Below are 19,176 nucleotides of genomic sequence, written 5' to 3'. Positions count from 1 at the left end.
AGGTTTAAACTGTGCTTTATGACTACATAAACCTAACCATCATGACTGGTTAAATTTTGTAATCACTTCATATTTCAGAGAGTACTGTAGATAAAATACAATCTTACCCTTCCTATATACACAAGTAAATAAGAACATGCTTATGTTAGGTACTGAAATTTTATATCTTTCCATTCCCATGGTTCTTAAAAGATTCGTGTAAATTCATCATGCTCTGCAGTTTCTCCAGCAGTGTCTACATGGCATCAAATTATTGTTTGAAATCTGGAGTAAATCCAGCTAGTTGATGAGTTGTTCTCCCCATGTGGCATCAACTGACCCTCCCTGCACCAGGCTCTCTCTAATTGACCAGTTTGGTTAGTGTGCTGTAGACAAGCTGACATGAAAGTCACCTGAGTCCTCTCTTGGATTCTCCTTCACTTCTCCCGTTTCCGCTCTGGACCTAGTCCCATGGGTGAGGCAGCCGTGTTGTTGTCATAGCAAGTGGAACCATGTGTTCATCTCAGGACCACAGATTCTCTGCAGACCACAGACCACATTAACGACACTAACAGAGAAGGCCTCAGGCTACTCCATTTCAAATCTAAGATATTTTAGTTTCTAGAACTTTTACATCATTAGTTTAAAAATTTACCAAAGGATGCTTTTCCTTAAGCAGTGAATCTCATGGCAGTAAACCTCATGTGAGTTTTAGAAAGTATGGGAATAACCAAGGTCAGAATGAGATGTCTGACTAAAACCCAATTCCCTCACTGCCCCTGGAGTTAAAAGCACCTGGGCCGCAGGAGAATGTGCTTTCTTAAACTAGCCCTGAGAGGGAGAAATTGATGGTGACAGTTGGCCCCAGCATAAACAGCAGGTGCTGTTTTGCATTGTGCCAATGAGGGCTCCACGTGAGGGGCCCGAGAACCAGCTGTCAAAGGCCTAGGATGAGGGTGTCAGGATAAGACTGTAAAATTGATCTTCAGAAGGATTTTTTGAAGCCCTCTCAGAGGATAAATTCACATTTTTCAACTTGTCAAGGAAAACATGCTTCTTATTCATTCTCGGGTCTTATTTTATGTGTCCTAAACTCAAAGTTGATTTAAAAGAGCAGCAGCATTTTCTGAAAACATTCCGACAAGGATAACTTGAGCTCATCAACACACTTGTTTTTCACTTCAGCCCCTACTTGGGTATATCAAGCAGTAGTGAACTTATATTTTTAAATTGCTTCAAAACTGACATTTGGATAAAACATTGTCACTTCACGACAGCCTGAGTTTTTACTGCACGAAAATGTCTTTGATTTAATATCCCTTTGCTGACCTAGTATTGATCTAGTTACTCATCTTGACCCAGCCTCTTTTAATAAATTTTAGCAGGAAAAGAAAGTCATCCAACTCCTAAACCACAGGGATCTACATTTGTAATAACAAAAGGGCATAAGTTCTTCTTTCACTTAGCAGAAGTGGTTACCAATTTGAGACAGTCAATAAAGAGAACTTTCAGTGGAAGACCTAAGTTAATTTTTGTTTTCTTTTTTGAACTTTTTCTCGTAATATGTTAAAATCTAGACTTTGGACTTTTAGAGAAAGCAATCGAAAGGTGGAAACACCTAAAATGGGGAAAGCCAATACTGACCTTATTTAAGTCTAGCTAGAAAATTGTGATACTATGCTCTTCTCGCTTAAATTTTGTGCAAGTTTGATTTGGAAAATTGCTCAATCGGTTTGCATAGGACTAAGGGATAGAGCAGCACAAATTTATGATCAGCATCTAGAGCAAATAAAAGTGGGTATCAGGGCAGTAATTAAAGGTGGAGTATTTTTCTTGTTTAGGGTCTTCTTGTCTTTGTATAAAATCTTGGAATGATTCATTAAATTCAACAGCATATACATTTTGTGGCTTCAATGAAATTAAGTATTATGGACGAAGCAGTAAGAAGCTTTAAAATATTGTTATAAAAGCAAGCATGGATTAATTCTCAAGTCTAATATTTAAGAATATAACGTAAAGAGTTTAAGTGTTTAGCTAAAGCACATGCTTAGAAGCAGCAAAGGCAAAAACTGTGGATGTCTTTTGGTCCTGGAGATACACCCCTAAACAAAAAGTGTTTTCCAGGCGCTTGTCTTCCTTGTATGGTTTATACAGACGTCAAATCTCACACCAGACACTGCACATGCAGCCACATTTGGTCACTGCTGCTGCTCTGATGCCTAGCATCACAGGTTTGTAATACCTACCCCGCCACCCCCACACTCACACACACACACGCACGCACGCTTTTAATACTGTTTCTAGAATGTGATTATTTAATGCTTGTCAAAATATTTAAAATAGAGTAACTAGCAACCAGTCAACTGAATTGTGACTGTTTTTCTTAAAAAGCTGCTTTCTCTTACGTATGCCACAAATCTCTCACGACAAAATCTTATATACTGCAATTTCAAACCCAAAGTATTTGAATTTAAGTTGCTTTGCTTTAAAATTTTATTTCTTATTCCACTGCCCAGTGATCTTTTTGATCTAATAATTGCTGGTGGGTAAGCCACAAGGACTAGTAAGCTGGCAGCTGGTGTCCTGTGAGCTGTTTCAGGCCAAACATCATTATAGGTCATTTAGCTCCAAGGAAATATGATCTGAATATAATCAGCATATGCTTCTTCCCTCTATTCCAAAAGAGGAAAAAGCTATCAGTAGTTTTAGTGTATCTTATTTTCTCCCAATAAATGCTATGTTTCTCTCAACAAAAAAAGTAACCAGTCTGCAGGAGACTTTTCATCTCCCTTCCCGTCACAATATTGCTGCTTCCTTTCCCTTTAATGTGACTCTCCCAGATGCCAGATCTCCCTGTTCTCTGACCTCTAGCCACAGGACCTGCTCTAACTCAAATGAGCTGCTCCTGAATTTTCTTCCTTACCCTGCATTACCCCACATGGACTGCAACTCTGGTGAGTTGTAAAGTCCTATTTTCTATAAAATGTATTTTTTATGTTAGTATTTTAAGTGAAATTAATTTTAAAAGGTATTTTATACTGTATGATTCCACTTATATGAGCTATCTAGAGTAGTCAAATTCAGAGATAGAAAAGAGAAGGCTGGTTGCCAGAAAAGGGGGGAGGGGAGATGGAAAGTTACTGTTTAATGCGTGCAGAGTTTGTTTTACAAAATGAAAAAAGTCCTGTGAATAGATGGTGGTGATGGTGGCACAGCAATGTGAATGTACTTAACGCCACTGAAGTGTACATTTTAAAATGGCTAAAATGGTGAACTTTATGCTATGTATATTTTACTGCAGTTCTTTTAAAAGATGTTTTTGAAATATGAATAGGGTATGTACTATCTGTGCAGATGACAGATAGTGTCACTTGGTCACCTCTAACTTTTTCTGAATTCACTTCCTTTCCAGCCCCCCGGAGAAATGCCTTAACTTCTTTTTCCAAGCACACAACCATGGCCTCAACTAATTCTGCTTGTTCCCTAGTGTTTTCGCCAGAATTCCACCTTTTCCTAAACTACTAAGGCATGGATGAGGGAAGGGATGGGGGCAGTTTTACCAACAGGAAGGACTAGGTAAAGTTGAGGAAGGAATTGAACCACGAGGGATAAAGGGGTCAAAGGCCAAGCCAGCAAGAGAAGAACATCCAGCCTCTCTGACTCTGACTCTTTATTGGTCTCTGCCTCTACTATTGGGTTAAGCTTAGTCTAAACTGAGAGTGATGCTTAGTTCTCTAGGCATATAAAATAATTAAACACCTGTTACGTGAACATTTTTTTATGAAAATATATGTTTGTCTTTATTTCACTATGTCATTAAGAATCATGATGAGTCCACTATGCTTCTGGTTTGAGGCCCCAATCCCAGTGAGATTATGTCTTTGAAAATAAGATAAACAGCATATGAAAGTTCATAAAAATATAAATTATCTTAGATAAAAGGGCCTACTTTGAAATCTGAAACATAATTTACCCTCAGCTCTTTATATCTTTTCAAATTCTTGCCCATTTGTTTGGGTGTCGGGGGTCCAACTTATTAGGCAACTAATCATTATGTCTGCCTACTTTCTGTTTTTGTTGGTCACTTTCTGAATACAGCAATTTACATCTAAAGTTTAAGTAAAAATAACTGTCCAATCCCCAGATTTCCTCCTTTCTGTGTGTGTGTGTGCATGCCAGTACTTCAGGGGAGGTTGGTAACATTTGAGAAAAGGTTTTGAGATTTTATAGACCTTTCTTGCTGATGGACTAATTACAAGAAATACCTTCTAAAAAGCGCAACATATAAAGCACAAAGGGATTAGTTTCAAAGTGAATGTCAATAGAGAAGAAGACTGCATTGCAAAAGATGAGGTGTCATTAGCTATTCCTTAATCTTAGAGACCTAGGAGAGCTAATATAGTATAGCAGTTAAAGGCTCAGGTTCTGGAGACCTGGCTTTAATTCCCAGCTCACTTCTTATTAACTGTGTAACCTTGGACCTTCCTATATGTCAGTTTATTTATCCATAAAATGGGCATAGTAATAGTACTTAACCTCCTAGGGTTGTTAAGAGGCTTAACTGAAATACGAGCACAGTGACTAGTACATATTAAGGGCTAGAACAACAGCAACAATCAAAAGACTTTAAAATTGCTAAATTAAGATTGCAATCAAAAATAGGGTAAGGTAATAATAATTCACTAAAGGAGAAATGAGGTGTGGAGGAGAGAATGATGTTTGGGTTCATTTTTTTATTGCTGTGTAACAAACCACCCTAGAAATAGTGGCTTAAAATAAGAACAACATTTCTTATTTTTTATTTTTATTTCTTTTTTGCTCATGTATCTACAACTTGGGCATGGCTTCATTAAAGAAGGCCCAGCTTTGCTCCATGTAGAGTTAGCTGAGGCTGCTTGCCTGAGGCTGAAAGACCCCCTTCCAAGATGCTAGCCCTTGTCTGGGAGCTCAGCTGGGCTGGGGGCTGGGAACCTTGGTTCGCTCCATGTAGACCTCTCCACAGGCTGCTTGGGCTTCCTTACAACATGATGAGTACGTTCCAGAAGGAGTATCCCAAGAGACATGGAGATGACAGTTTCTTAGGCTTGGCCTTAAGAAATGGTATAGCATCATTTCCACTATCTTCTAGTGGTTAATAGTCAGGGAAGCCAGATGCTGGGAAAGGACACACAGACTCACCTCTCAATGGAAGGAGCGTCCAAGACTTTCTAGACTGATTTTAAAACTTGCCACAATGTGTAGTCCCAAAGCTTGACCAGACTCCATTTTTTTCATGAATCTTGTATACATTTGGAAGGGAAAGAATATCAGACAAATCACTGCCATCTAAATCTTTTGATCTATAAGTGATGTCTCTATCAATGAGCAGTTGACAAAAGACAAATTTTACTACACCGACATATCGTAGTCTGTGTGATAGTTTAAATCACCCACACATCTCTGTGGGCAGACTTCCCTTTGTCTTGATGGTGTTTCCTTCAACTCTTACAGACTCATAACAGCTGGTGGCTAATTTATTGTGCCACCTGAGTCCTGTGTCTCGTAATAAGTTAGAATCTATCACGCTCATTGTCAGTTAACCTTCATTCTCCAAAAAGGAGTCAAACCCAATTTATGATAAGATAAGCCTTCTCGTTCCCCTCTCTTGACATTGAGATTTTTGAATTAGGGAAGAAATTTGGTTTTTGTTATCCACAATAAGTTCACAAGATCATTCATTCTCTCAAACAATCCTTGACTGTTCCTTGAGAAACACAATGTTAAATTTTAGGGTAAATGTGAAAATAATATTAGAGTAACTTAAAAAAACAAATGTTATATAATTAACTGGAAACTAATGTGATATCTGGCCCTTTACTAGCATTTATTAAGAGAAGGGACAAGAAAGATATTTGAATTTACATTAAATTATAATATTTACTTACTGTAAGGCAAATTCATACTCTCTTCTTATAGGCACACACTTTGTACATGATCATAATGTAAGTCTGGTATTTTTAAGATTTGAATTAGATTTAATCCAAAATAGGGAATAATTCTTTTAAAGTACTTAATATATTTTTATATATAGCCTTAGCATAATTGATAAAATGTTTAATTAATAAAGCAACAGGGATAGAAGTTGTGGTTGCCTCCAAAAATACTAACTTCTCTCTGCTTTAGGATTTTAATTGGCGCCTCCTATTAGTTATAGAAGAACTCTAATTCAGGTTCCTATTTGCTTCTGAGGAATAACAAGTATAAGATGTGGATATTCATGTTTCTTCATTGTAGATCAGTTTTAACAATAGGAATTTAGGTTTGAATTTTTAATTCTCCCCAGAATGTAATGGAATTCTGTTTCTTCAGATATGTTTCTTTAGTTTATAAACTAAACTTTATATCTGCCAAAATTCCTTTTCACTCAAATTTTTCTGTCCTTGATTTATGATTATGGTACCATCCACACTAATTTGGCATCTGTAATATTGAACACCAGCAATGAAAGCAAAGTTCAGTGATTCCACTGAAATTTATGTTACTTGTACTGCTGTATTCCCTTCTGAATCGAGGTACTTGGAATTTTATGCTCTTAAGGAATTGTTTGTTTTTCCAAACTGGTTAATGCATCAGGAATTTGACTTCATGTAATCATCATTAAACAAATACTCTTGACACCTTTTCTGTGGGAATTATCAGAGTGGCTGAAATGTGGGCATATCTGAAAAGCCCCAGCAGTTTTTGTTTTAGTTTGTTTTAGTTTAGGAAAATGCAAACATGTAGCTTTTAGCAGAAGATCACTGAGCTGCTCTGGGGCAGCTCAGGGCAGACCCCTGGGGTTACAGACCAGAGGGCCATGCAGCTCTTGTGGCTGTGTGAGTCACTGGCCTCATCTTCAGAAACCATGTTTGGGCAGTTTAACACTTCACATTGACCATTTCCCAAGGCTGCTTACATCTTGAGTGGCATCTGTACCTGGTAATGTTAGTTTTGCTTACTCAGCGCCGTAGAGTAAGTAACTGATGCTCAGTGGGGCCTGAGAGTCTGTTAGGTTGAATTGCCTTGAAAATGTCATGACATTTATGTACCCTGTGTTTCAGAATTAAGAAGCATCTCAAAGAGTTAAGATGGACTGGATACTTCTGGTGGAGCCTGAGTTAAGACAGGATTTATGAGTTTCATAAAACAAAAAGCAAAAACAAAAACAAAAACAAATCCTCTGGAATGTGCATCTCACTGTTGGCCGAATAGAATACTTTGATAACCCTTATCTAGAATTTATACCAATAGATGTAACTGACAAAATTAATACCTAGAATTTACAAATTAATAAGAGAACAGAACAATCTAATAGAAAAATGGGCAAAAGATGTGCATGGGCAATTCACAGAAGAGTAAACACAAATGAATATATGAATAGAAGGTCAATCTCAAAGAAATGAAAATGAAAACAAAATGAGATTCCATCATGTTAGAAGAAATAAAAATTTCTGAAAATCCTGTGTTGTAAGCAACAGGAACTCTCATATGTGCTATGGAAGTATGATTTAGTAAGAGAGCTTTGGAGAACATTTTGGCCATATCTAGTATAGCGGATATTTTTACTTTACAAGGATTCCATTTTTTGGGTATACCTAGAGTAGCTCTGTTACAGACACATAAGGAGTCACACACAAGAATTGTCATTGCCACATTGCAATAGTGACAAAGTGCAAACCTAAATGCCCTACAGCAAGAGAAAAGATAAATAAAGTGTGAGACAGGCATCCTCATCACAAGTTAAAATGAATGACTAGAACTTCATGTATCATCATTAATAAATCTTAAAAGCATGGTGGTAAGCAAAATTAGCAAGTTTTCAAACAAGATTGTTGGAAACTACAATATTATATATTTTGTGGGTACATACATATGCAGTGATATTATAAAAATATATGAGAATGATAGTGAATATAGGGTAGGGGGTCATCCCTGGGGAGGAAGGAAGGGAGTAGAGGACAGGAGATGGGTATACAGGGAGCTTCAACTGTTCTGCAAATAGTTTATTTGAAAATAAAACATTGATTTACCCATAGCAAAAGATTTGATAGGGCATGGTAGATAAAGGGATCTTTATTTTATTATTCTCTATATAATAAAAACTTTATATTTGGAAAAAATTTTTAAAAGTAATGAATTTAAAGCCATATAAAAATGTTCTTGGCTAATGTAATTAAATTAATTTATTTATTTGTAGCAAGAGAAAATGACCAAATTTAATACATACACATATATGGGAACACCATGTACATGAGAGAGTCAGAGACTCTGCATGCAGGAGAGGTCCCAGCGTAATTTTAAAAACCACATTTGAACTATACAGTATCCCTTGAATTGCTACTGAATAAGACTGACTTCACTTAGCTGCAGCAAATATTTATTGAGTGTTTAGTCTCTGCGAGACTCTGGGATTTTGTTGACGTTACTCTGGAGAAGCAAGTAGACTCAGCTCTGCCTTCATAGGACTTAACAGTCTCCCAGGTAGACTGGCGTTGGGCAGGTAAGGAAGCGGGTCATGATGGGAAAAGTCCCTAGACGACTAGGTCTGGATGGGCACCACCCAGAAGTCAGTGTAGGAGCTGGCCTGGCAGCTCTGCTCAAACTGATCGCAGTCACGCTCTCCCAGGAGTATGAACTGGGAAATAGGAGGAGGAAGGGCAGTTGGCTGAGAGATCCTCATCCAAAGAGTTAAGAAGTAGTGAGCAGCCACTGGACAGGAGGATATGATGGGCCATGAAGGCACGGGAGTTATGAGGTGGAGAAGGGAGGCGATAAAGAAAGAAAGGACAGAAGGCATGGCTGGGTCACTTAAAGAAGGAGCTCAACATGCTCCTGCCAAAGGCACCCAGATAACCTGCCCCAGCTCTGTGTAGGATGCCAGTGACAGCTAGAAAACTCTGCTGCTCCAGGCCTTGCTCATCCCACAAGCTCTGGCCAACCTGGGAATGGCCTGATAGCAGGAAGGACATGAGGAGATACTCGGGGCTATCTGAGAAATACCACTGCAGAACTCTTGTGGTGCTGTAAGTGATAGCTTCAAGCTACCCAGAAGTTGGCCTCATCTTGGGTGAGAGAGCACTTCTGATTATATAGACCCTCTGTGGGCCCCTACTGGTTTTTGGACCTCTAACCAAATAATTTCAATCAAATACAACCCAAAGTATGGTTTCTTTGACACAGCCTAGTTCTCAGCTCTGTAAAGGGGGAGTCTTCCCAGCTTCTGTAAGGCCTGCATATTCAGTGGTCCTTAGGTTCCTTGGGGCCTGGTGTGTGGCAGAGATACCTTTCCCCTGTGACTATGATTATCCAATAGGCAACAAGGACAGAGGTGTTTGGAGCACTCAGGACAGCCGACCACCATTAAATCCTGGTTCTGTCACTAGCCATGTCACTTACACTCTCTTGTGCTTCAGCTTCCTCATCTATAAGTGGGGAGATCATAGTACCACCAGATAGTATTAGAATAGTTACTGTCTGGGAAATGTGTAGGAGAGCTGACACCCAGGAATTACTGTATTGGTGTTAACTGTCATCATTGTTGTGGTTATTTATTATATAACTTGAGTCTCTATTCTTTGATACCAAAATAGCTAGTTTTAAAGAAAAATGATATTTTTCATTTTTCTTTTTTTTCTTTTTTCTTTCTTTCTGCAGCAAAATATATGTTATTCCTTTGCAGTGCAGCTGCCCTATAGATTTTGAGTTTCGTGTTACTTTGATTCAGTCTCATCAAGCCTTTACCATTGAGCCAACATCAGGTAAGAGAGTCAACATTTCAAGTTTCCAGTTTCCTTAGAGTTCTTAACTTAAAGAGGATTTGAAGAGTAAATCTCAAGTTAAAAAAGAGAATAAATCACATTTGAATATGTTATTTTCAAATGGCAAGAGTAACAGATTTTATATATCTGACATAGTGCCCATTGGAATTGGACACTTGGGGATCAGACACTTGGGATCATTTGTGTCATGTAGATAATTTATTATAGCGTCCAGATAAATTTTTTCCGAGGTCAAAACCTGAAATCAGAAGTTCATTCTAAATTGGCTCTTGCTACCTCCTGGGTTTTGTATTTACCTTTTAATTCAATTTCAGATAAAATGGGAATATTATTTTTTTTGAGCTTTCAGAATCTTAGTGAAGTGTCTAATGAATTGCCTCATGGTGTGGACATGCCCCAAAAGACATGGATCCCGATGCTGCTCAGGACCTTTGAAAGTGAAATCTCTACCTGAAGTGCTTTCTGCTCCCCAGTTTCTGTCTCTTTAGGTTTGGGATTTAAAAATCTGTCCACAGTGGTCTGCTGTGAATACCAAAATAAGTTTTGGTTTTAAATGTTTTGGTAGTTATCCATTTGTGTCCTGATCTTTCATCATCACAAGAATATATTGTGTCCAACAAATGAGGGTTCAAAGCAGAAACTTTGAATTACTTCTAAATTATGAAATGTATGTAGATTGTTTCCTAGACAACAGGGTCCATTCTGAGATTTTGAAATACAATGTAGCTACTATTTACATTGAAAAAAGTAGGACTTGATTCTCTTTCTAGAGAAAACTTTATTATTTTTAAGCTTTAAAAAGAAAATAAGTGGCTACCAAAATTATACTAAACAAGATATTATTTCTGCTTTTAAGTATAGTTGACATTCTCACAATAGGCCTTTTGGTAGAATAATGATAGTAACACGTAACAATATGTGGGCACTATTCTAATCTAAGATATGTATAATCTGTACCACAACCATGTAAGATCTACAATTATTATTTCTATTTTATAGACAGAGAAATGAGGCACTGAGGGGTTCAATAACTCATCTAAGGACACTCACTAGTATGTGGCAGAGGTGGGATTTGAACCCACTCAGTCTAGTTCCAAAGTCTGCGTACTGCCTCATAAAGTGCAAATTGAATTTTCACCTTAATTCTGGAGAGGCAATGAAAAATTAACCTAAGAGGTGTGTCAGTAAAGTGAGCTGGCTCTTGTGATCTTGGTCTAGACTCTAGTTAGCGAAATAAAGATTGTAACAAGAAAGAGGAGGTAATTCTGCCCCATCCTGGGTTGTCAGACTACACTGGACCTCTGGGGTTGTCCCTGAGAGCCACATTGTAAGACGGATCCACATAAGACCCAGTGAAAGGACATCAGAGTCAGTGAAGGAATGGGGACTGTTGGCTTCAAAAAGAGAAAAAAGAACTGGAGGCAGATTAGCGGGGTCAATAATGAGAGTCACTGTGGTGTGGAAAGGAATGGGCCTGTGCCTTGTGGCTCCAAAGGGTAGAACAAGAACCTGTGCATCACCAGAGACATCCAAAGATGAATTTGTTGCTTATCAGTTAGCTGGTTCACCATCGCTGAAGACTGATAGAAATGTTACAGAGGGGAGTCAAACATCAGATGGGGACTTAGACTAGGTCAGTGCCCCAGAATGTTGAACAGTTGTGGAAACTATCATGCTCAGGGACCTACACCCAATGATTAGGTTTGGTAGCTTGAGAGATGTCTGGTTTTCTGTTCTTGTAACAAGAACCTCCAGGTCATTCTTATATGGACATTCCTCAGAGTAGTGTTTGGGGATCACTGGACTAGTTTCATCCATAGGGTCCTGCCTCGCCTGATGGTCTATAATTCTATTAAGTTCTGTAGGCAAAAGAGAACTACTGATATTTCTGAGTAGTCTAGATTGGAAAAAAATTTAGGAAGGCCAGCGTAGCTGCAGCGTGCAGGTGTGACCAAGATGGTGACAAACAGGAAATTGTTGTGTTGGGAATGAAAAAACTTAGGTCTCGAAAGCCTGAATAAGGCTGGTGTCAGCTGCCAGGAAAAGGAACGGAAAATTTGGGAGAAAGCTAGGGATTATTTTCTTCTCTTCCCATTTTATAGATTAGAAAACTGAGCCTCAAGTAAAGTAAGCAAGTGAAGTCACAGAGCCCATGGAAGCCCGTGGGAGGCCCGCCAAGAGTGTGAGACAGGGTCTGTGTGTTCTCTGGGTCCTTGCTTTGTCAGAACACTCTGAGCAGCAGTGGTGGCCTACAATTGTCCCAGTGGGTGACATGTGATTCACAGGGCTGAGTCAGGTGGAAGGAACACCTTGAAGCCGTCCCTTCTGTAATCCAGTGAATCGAAAAAACTGTTAGAATTTGTCAACACCTTCTTCATGGACAATTTTTAAACTATGTTGCTAATAAATTCCCAACAGAGGCTTAGAGAGATTAAGAAGTTTACCCAAAATCACACAGCTAGTGAAATCCTAAATTTCAAAGGTTCAGACCAATACTTACTAACTTTTCAGACATGTGCGAGAATGATCTGTACTTTCTGAGATTTTTGAAGGTAGTTCTTGAGAAAACATGACAACACGGTAATAACATTATATGGACATGTAAGAAAAGGAATTAAAAATTATCCCCGTCCTGGGCCTTACTGCTCTAACAAATTATATACTTTTATAGTTCCATCTCCTTTTAGTAACTGCCTGTCTATATGCACGTTTTACATAATTGTAATCATGGCAAAAATATAGTGATATTTTCTGGTGACTTCATTTATTATTATAGCATTTTTTAGTGTTGTTACATTTTTTTCATAATTCTCACTTTATTAACAAACTAGGGTTTTCTTAGCCTTTAGTTTATTTCTAAGTTTTGTTCTCTCTATCTATCTCTCTCTCCCCGCTCCCTCTCCCTGTCCACTATCCCTGCCCTGTGATTTAACATTGTCTCTGGTTAGATTAAGGGTAGTGATCTGAAACTGGCCCCAGATGTAATTGAACTGAAGCCATAAAATCATGGCTTGGGTTTTTTGTTGTTGTTGTTGTTGTTGTTTTAACTAAGTAGTAAATTTGGAGGTGCTCGTCTCACTTTTAAAACATGATACATACTCTCATTTCTCCCACCATTAATTTTTGTCAAGCAGTAAGCTATGACTGCTTGGCACACCTTTTATAGATGTTAACATTTGACAATCAGCTGCAACCAAGTTCCTTTAACAGAGCTGTGTTAACTGGTATCCCTGTTAATGGAAAAAGCAGTATATGCTGGTTGCCTAGGCTGCAGCTCCAGTGTACTCTATGTGTTAGGTCTGGGCTGGGAGCACTTAAAAATAAATCAGCCAGGTCAAGGCAAACATTAATCCTTGCTCCAGAGCTGTTCTTATTTTTTTTAAGTTAATGAACTGGAGCAGAAGCAATAGAATGTTCTTAGCCTAAAGCCCCCAGCGAATTGCAGGTCAAATGGGTTTACTTCCTGTCAAAGTGGGTGGTCAAGGTATTGCACTCCAGGACATCATGGTGTTTCTTCTATTCAGCTGATCTTTGGTTGACAGATAAAATGGAGGGCTTCTGCTGATTCATGCTCCCCTGCAGTGGTTGTCTCGATATCTTGAGTCACTAGTGAGTGCAATTTAAATATTTTTACTTCTGCTCTCAGGAAATTGACAAATACGTATTTCCGAAGCACTGTGCTAGGGATCCTGGAAGATAAAAAGATCTTTGGGGCCTGTTGTATGCTTTAGGGACTTGCAATCTAGTTAGGAGCTTGTAAACACTGAGAGGCAACAATTCAGGCCTTACAGGAATGCTGTAGGGCTGACAGAAGTTTAGCGGAATTGCAGTTTCTATGGATGGAGAGTCAGGAGAAGTTTCATGTAATGTGTAGGTTGACGTAGGCTTTGAAGTTTGGGTTCATTCACTCACTCACAAGTATTTACTGAGCTAGGAACAGTGATGAGGAGGGGCCTGCTTTTGTAAAACTTACATTCGAATCCAGGGGAAGGCAGATGGTAGAGGTAATTTCAGAGAGTAGGATGAAAAAACCGAAAGATCTGGAGAAAGGGCTCTCCACGCTAAGGGAATAGCAAGTGCCAAGGCCCTGAGGCAGCAGGAGCCCAACGTCTGAGGGTTAGAGTGAAGGCCCCTGTCCTCCTTCAGGTCTCAGCTGCAGCCTCCTCACCAGAGTCCTTTCGGTTCATCCTCTCTCAGAGAAAGTGTCGCATTTTGCTTGCCTCCCTATACCCTGCTTCATTTTTCTTATTGGTATTCATGACATGACTTTATGTTTCACATTCATTTATTTCTTTTTGTTTGCTATCCCCAACTAGAATGTAAACTTTAAGATCTGGGACTTTGTTTTATTTATTGCTCTTTTTTTTTTTTAATCGCTTAAAACAGTGCCTGGCACACAGTAAGTACTGGCTGAATGAAGGATCCATGTGTTTGAGCATAGAAAGCAAGGGAGAGAGTGATGCAAGATTCAGAGGAGGGTTAGATGGGAAAGGTATGTTAGGAATGTATGAGAGAATGTGCAAGGCCTTTGCAAGGAGAAGAAAGACCAGATGCACAGGGCCATAAGGAATCAGCTAGAAAGCAAACCAGAGAGCCTTCTGTGGCAGTCAGAACATTAGCCATTCTCACACTTAGTACATTGATCCTCCCTCTTCTGCCCACCCTCCCTTTCTCCCTTTTACTTATCTTACATTTGTTGAGCACTTACTATGTTCCAGCCCTGATGCACCAGAGAGATACAAGGGAGGAATAAGGCATGATAGGATATTTGACTTTGAAGGGAGCAGTAGTTCATCTTAAATATTTGAAAGGAAAGAATCGAATTACCCAAAAATATAGGGCACTGAATTATTTGGCAGAAGCTTCTTCGTGTGTTCCTACCTTTTCCTTGTTGTTCACCGTGTTAACATTGACATCTGGTAAGTAGTTTAAAGGTTATAGTTCTGGGAAGTCATCTCTGATTCACTAGTGCTGATTGATATGTATATATTTATATAATTGACACAATCAAATAATTATTATGAAGGATTAATGTAGTAATTGGTAAATAATCAATCAATGTAAGCACGTAGAAGTTGATTCATGTGTCTTTAATGAAATGAGTATATAAGGAGAATAGAAATACTTGTGCCTATCCTGGGAAGAACGTACATGTGTGTGTGTCACCCTCTTTGACTGCACTTTGCAGAAGGGAAAGTATCATGTTTCCTCATTTCTCTCCTCTCAGGAATAATTCCAGCTAATGGGAAGATGAATGTGACTGTGAAGTTTACACCTTTTCAGTATGGGATGGCACAAATAAAAATGCAGTTATGGGTTTCACAATTCAACTCTCAACCCTACGAATGTGTCTTCACCGGAACATGCTACCCCAACATGGCTTTAAAGTATGGCGGCTTTGCAGTGTTTTTGTTTATTCTTAAAACTTTTTAAGAATCCAAGCCTTCTGTCCATTTTATTTTTCTTTCTTGTAACAAAATGCTATCAGAAACTTACTTAAAATATACTTTAAAATATAATGATAATGCATAAACTATCTTTAATGCTTGTAGCAGTAGCTGCTTCTGTCATGAGGAGAAGAGTTCACTGACAAAAAGGGGTCTAGGGTGATGCTTACTTTCACTGATGACTACTGGTGTGCTGTTTGAATTTTTGACCATATGTATGTATTACTGTCTATTCAAAAAATTTAAATTATAAAGCCAGAACAACATAACTCTTTTCAAAGTTTCAATATAACATTGTAATTTATTGACTGCCTGCTATATGCATTGTCCATTGCCAAGCCCTATAGGAAATGGTCCACACCCTGAAGATACCCACAACAGAGGAGCCAAAACAAATTATGTATAACAAGTGACTTCAACATAAGGCAGAAAGAGAAACGTGCCACATCGGAAGATTTAAAGCACCATAAGTGTTCAAGTCAGAGTGAAGTTGTGAAATGGCATTAAGTTTTGCTTTGTAATAATTTTTTTCTGAATTTTTTTCCCATTTGAATATGAGCTTGTATTTTAATATCCCAAAATATTTAGTTAACATAAGTTTTTTCTAATATGCACAATTTTTATAAAAGTTAAAAGGAAAATTTGTCACCGTGTAAATACTAATCTTGGAAAATCCTTACAAATATTTTGAAATGATAAAGAAATAGCTTGATTTTCCTCTTCCCATCACACGTAGATACACATCACATATTAACATAATTAGGCATATTAAAAATGGAATAACTAGCTTATGTCAAAAAATGAACTAACCTCATGATTTATTATATATTTATATCATGATTTTCTTCCTATAAATTCAAAGTAGCCTCTATCATTTTTTTTTACCCAAAGCCTGCAAAGAACCATGGTAGAAATAAAGTTATTCAGACAGTAAACAAGTAGCATTGGATATAAGCAAAAAGCTTAATTTTTCTGTTGTCAAATACTGGCTGAGCAGAATGCTGTTTGCCATCTCACGTCAATGTGCTGCAATACGCAACTAGCTTTGTTAAAGACGTCACCTGAGTGGGATTTTTACTTATATATCCTTCCACAGAAGTGTTCTTAACTACACAAGGGCATTGTAAGGAGAAAGTGCCATACAAATGCTGGCATATACAATTCCTAAACTATTATATTTTGGTTTCCCAACTAGAGTTTAGTATCCTCTTTAGCACACTCTTGACATTTTCAAGAACTACGTCTCAAGACTTGCATGTCTCCCCACACTGCAAATAGTCCTATAACATATAAATTCCACCATGAAGGAAAAAAATTATCCTGGCTCCAGTGTTCTCCAAAAGTTTCAGTTTGCTTGTTTTGTTTCAGAATAGGGTGTATGATGGACTTAATTCATGTCCTAAACTTCGCATAGCCAAATTCCACTCAATAAGTCTTTAGCCTGTCACTTTCTTAGGTCCCTTCATTTTTATTGTCAGCACTAGCAATTAGATTTCTTAAGGAAACTTTTTTAACCCTCTCAAAAAATTTTTTGTTGTTGTTTCCTAATATTCACAGCAGAGATGATGTCAAAGCTCCATTGAGATGTGGCTGCTGGGCCACAGCTCACCCCCTAACCAAGCACCTCATCCTTGCACATCACAGCACGCTTGTCAGTGTGCGTCTCACCACAGGACAGGTTCTCCCATGCCATGGACTTGCCAGGGACTTACGTGGGCGATGTTAAATTTGAGATCGCTGGCACGTCACCCATGTTGTGCAGTGGGACCTATTCAGTAGGTGCTCAGCAAATGCATATTGACTGTCAGAATGAATGAATGTTAGCATATCTTATGTCTGTAATATCATGGATGTGTGTAATCTTGTAAAACAAGTATTCAGATATTCTTTCTTAATAGGTAGCACTTATAAACACAACATAGTTCTACAGCATCTTATAATAAATAACTCGAATGGTTTCTATAGGCATGTTGACAGCACTGTTCATACCTACATATGTCCAAAGGCAGTTTGCGGTTACAGATAAAGAGCTCAAACGTTAGTCTGAATCACTTTTTGAAAGATCTTACTACAATGGGCATAATTATTATTTTACTAGGAAGATAAATCAATGTAAGATTATTTTTAATGTCGTAAATTTTGCTATTGAAAACCAGCAGCCCAGAAATGAATTATGCTAGACCATGAGAATAATTTACAGCATGTCATATTTGCCACTTGTTATGTTCTTTGAGCATGTAAGGACAAACAGCCATTGGTAAGTTATTTTAATATAAATGATTATCCTCTGGTATACTGACATTGCATTTATTTTGGTAGACTACTGGTTTAGCACACCAAACAGATTTTCAGTTTAGATATACCAATTAATGGACCGTAAGTCATGGTATTATCAGAAGGAAGATAAAAACAATAACCTTCAGTTGTTGGATTATATACTAATTTAATATCTGTTTTAAACTATAGATTAGAAGAATTTGAAAGATTAAATACTCTCTCTAAGAAAGTAGACGTTCCTCCAGAAAAGACAATGACACAGATAAGTTTTCATCGACCGCCAGCCAAGGCGAAACCCCCAAAGATTAAGGTAAAGTGGGTGGCATGCTAACCATGATGGGAGGAGCGAGAGAAAAGCAAAATAATAAATTTTTCCTCCTGATTTGTTCCCAGGAAATTGAATATCAGAACTTGAGATTTCCAGTAGATTTATCAAATCCATTTGCTGTGGCAACTGTTTTAAACCAAGAACCAGGAAAATTGAAGATAAAAGAATTGAAGGAAGGTAACTAGTTGATCCACCATAAATCAGCACCTGGGCAGGATATGAAAGAATTGTTGCTTGTGGCATTTACTATTTATGAATAACAATAACAAAACTCAGATTGCTGTTAAGTTTTGCCTTTAGAAATGTGTTTCTGTCTCGGCAAATGATTCTGATTTGATTACCAGTATAATCATTGTTTGTTCCTGCCCTCAGTTTTGGACCAAGGCAATGAGATTTCAAAAACAAGACAGATGAAGGAAGCACTCTTTGAACAGAAAGTCAGACAGGACACATGTGAAGAGATTGAAAATCACCTTAAGTGGTAAATATGGAACAATTATTTGTACAAGTGACAGCACATTGTTTTTGGTAATGGCTTTTTAATATGAGACAAAATGAAATGTCATAACTTTTTATATGATTATTCTTACCCCCTCCCCAGACCTTCTATTTCAGAATCAAGTTTCTATTGGGAATAAATCAATGTGACTAAATTATGCTCTTTCTTAAGAGTGACCAGACAGTGGCAGAATCCTACCAGGATGCCCCTGTGCCCTGGGTTGTGTGGCCAAGGGGCCTTGTGGATTGTGGGAGGCTGCTCAGATGTGAGACTTCTGCCTTGTGCTCCTTCAATCAAAATGGAACCCTTTTCACAATTTTTACCAGCTCATACCAGGCATATTCATGTATACAGATTCAGCTCAAGCAAATTTTGGAAACTCTTGAAATGAGCTAAAAAAGAGACTCCTGGAAAGGGTCTTTGAGAGGCCACCTTGTCCATGCCCCTGCCCAGGCATTCCCCGCCCTGCCACTCTGCTTGCCTGGGGTGGGTGGTGCCCTGTGTTTCTCCTGGACATACCTTCTGCTTCAACTTGAGTCTGTAGTCAAGGTCTGACCTCAGCTAAATAGGAAGTGTGCCAAGTAACTGAAGAGCATTTTATTTGTTTGTTTGTTTGTTTGTTTTTGTAGGTCTGTATTTTTCTCTTTTTAATTATGGTGGCATTGGTTAACAAAATCCAGTAAGTTTCAGGTATTCAATTCAACAGTAAAGCATATATATATTGCATTGTGTGTTCACTACCCATAGTTAGATTTCTTACTGTCACCACATACTTGACCTCTTTTACCCCATCTACTGAAGAGCATTTAAAAAAATACTCTTCCTCTATTATAAAAGCACAGTGTCATG

At 38.2% G+C, this 19,176-nt stretch overlaps 1 protein-coding gene across 12 annotated transcripts in view; it reads left to right on the top strand.

The window, feature by feature from the left end:
* Positions 1 to 19,176, top strand: part of CFAP221 (cilia and flagella associated protein 221) — a 95,963-nt gene that overhangs the window by 23,765 nt on the left and 53,022 nt on the right. For 10 of the 12 annotated variants that reach the window (XM_025039550.1, XM_025039549.1, XM_015596489.2 and 7 more), the window contains 5 exons: positions 9,652 to 9,755; positions 15,004 to 15,163; positions 17,690 to 17,810; positions 17,894 to 18,005; positions 18,201 to 18,309. In XM_025039550.1, the coding sequence (XP_024895318.1) occupies positions 9,652 to 9,755; positions 15,004 to 15,163; positions 17,690 to 17,810; positions 17,894 to 18,005; positions 18,201 to 18,309 (606 nt within the window). Of the gene's footprint in view, positions 1 to 9,651; positions 9,756 to 14,239; positions 14,696 to 15,003; positions 15,164 to 17,689; positions 17,811 to 17,893; positions 18,006 to 18,200; positions 18,310 to 19,176 lie in introns of those variants that run through there. The other 2 variants (XM_015596490.2, XM_025039551.1) reach the window with 2 other exon arrangements.

This window comes from Pteropus alecto, unplaced genomic scaffold (genome assembly GCF_000325575.1).
Source record: "Pteropus alecto unplaced genomic scaffold, ASM32557v1 scaffold3, whole genome shotgun sequence".
Classification (NCBI taxonomy): domain Eukaryota; kingdom Metazoa; phylum Chordata; class Mammalia; order Chiroptera; family Pteropodidae; genus Pteropus; species Pteropus alecto.
The sequence above is the reverse complement of the archived record's forward strand: the minus strand, read 5'-3'. Positions and strand labels throughout refer to the sequence as shown.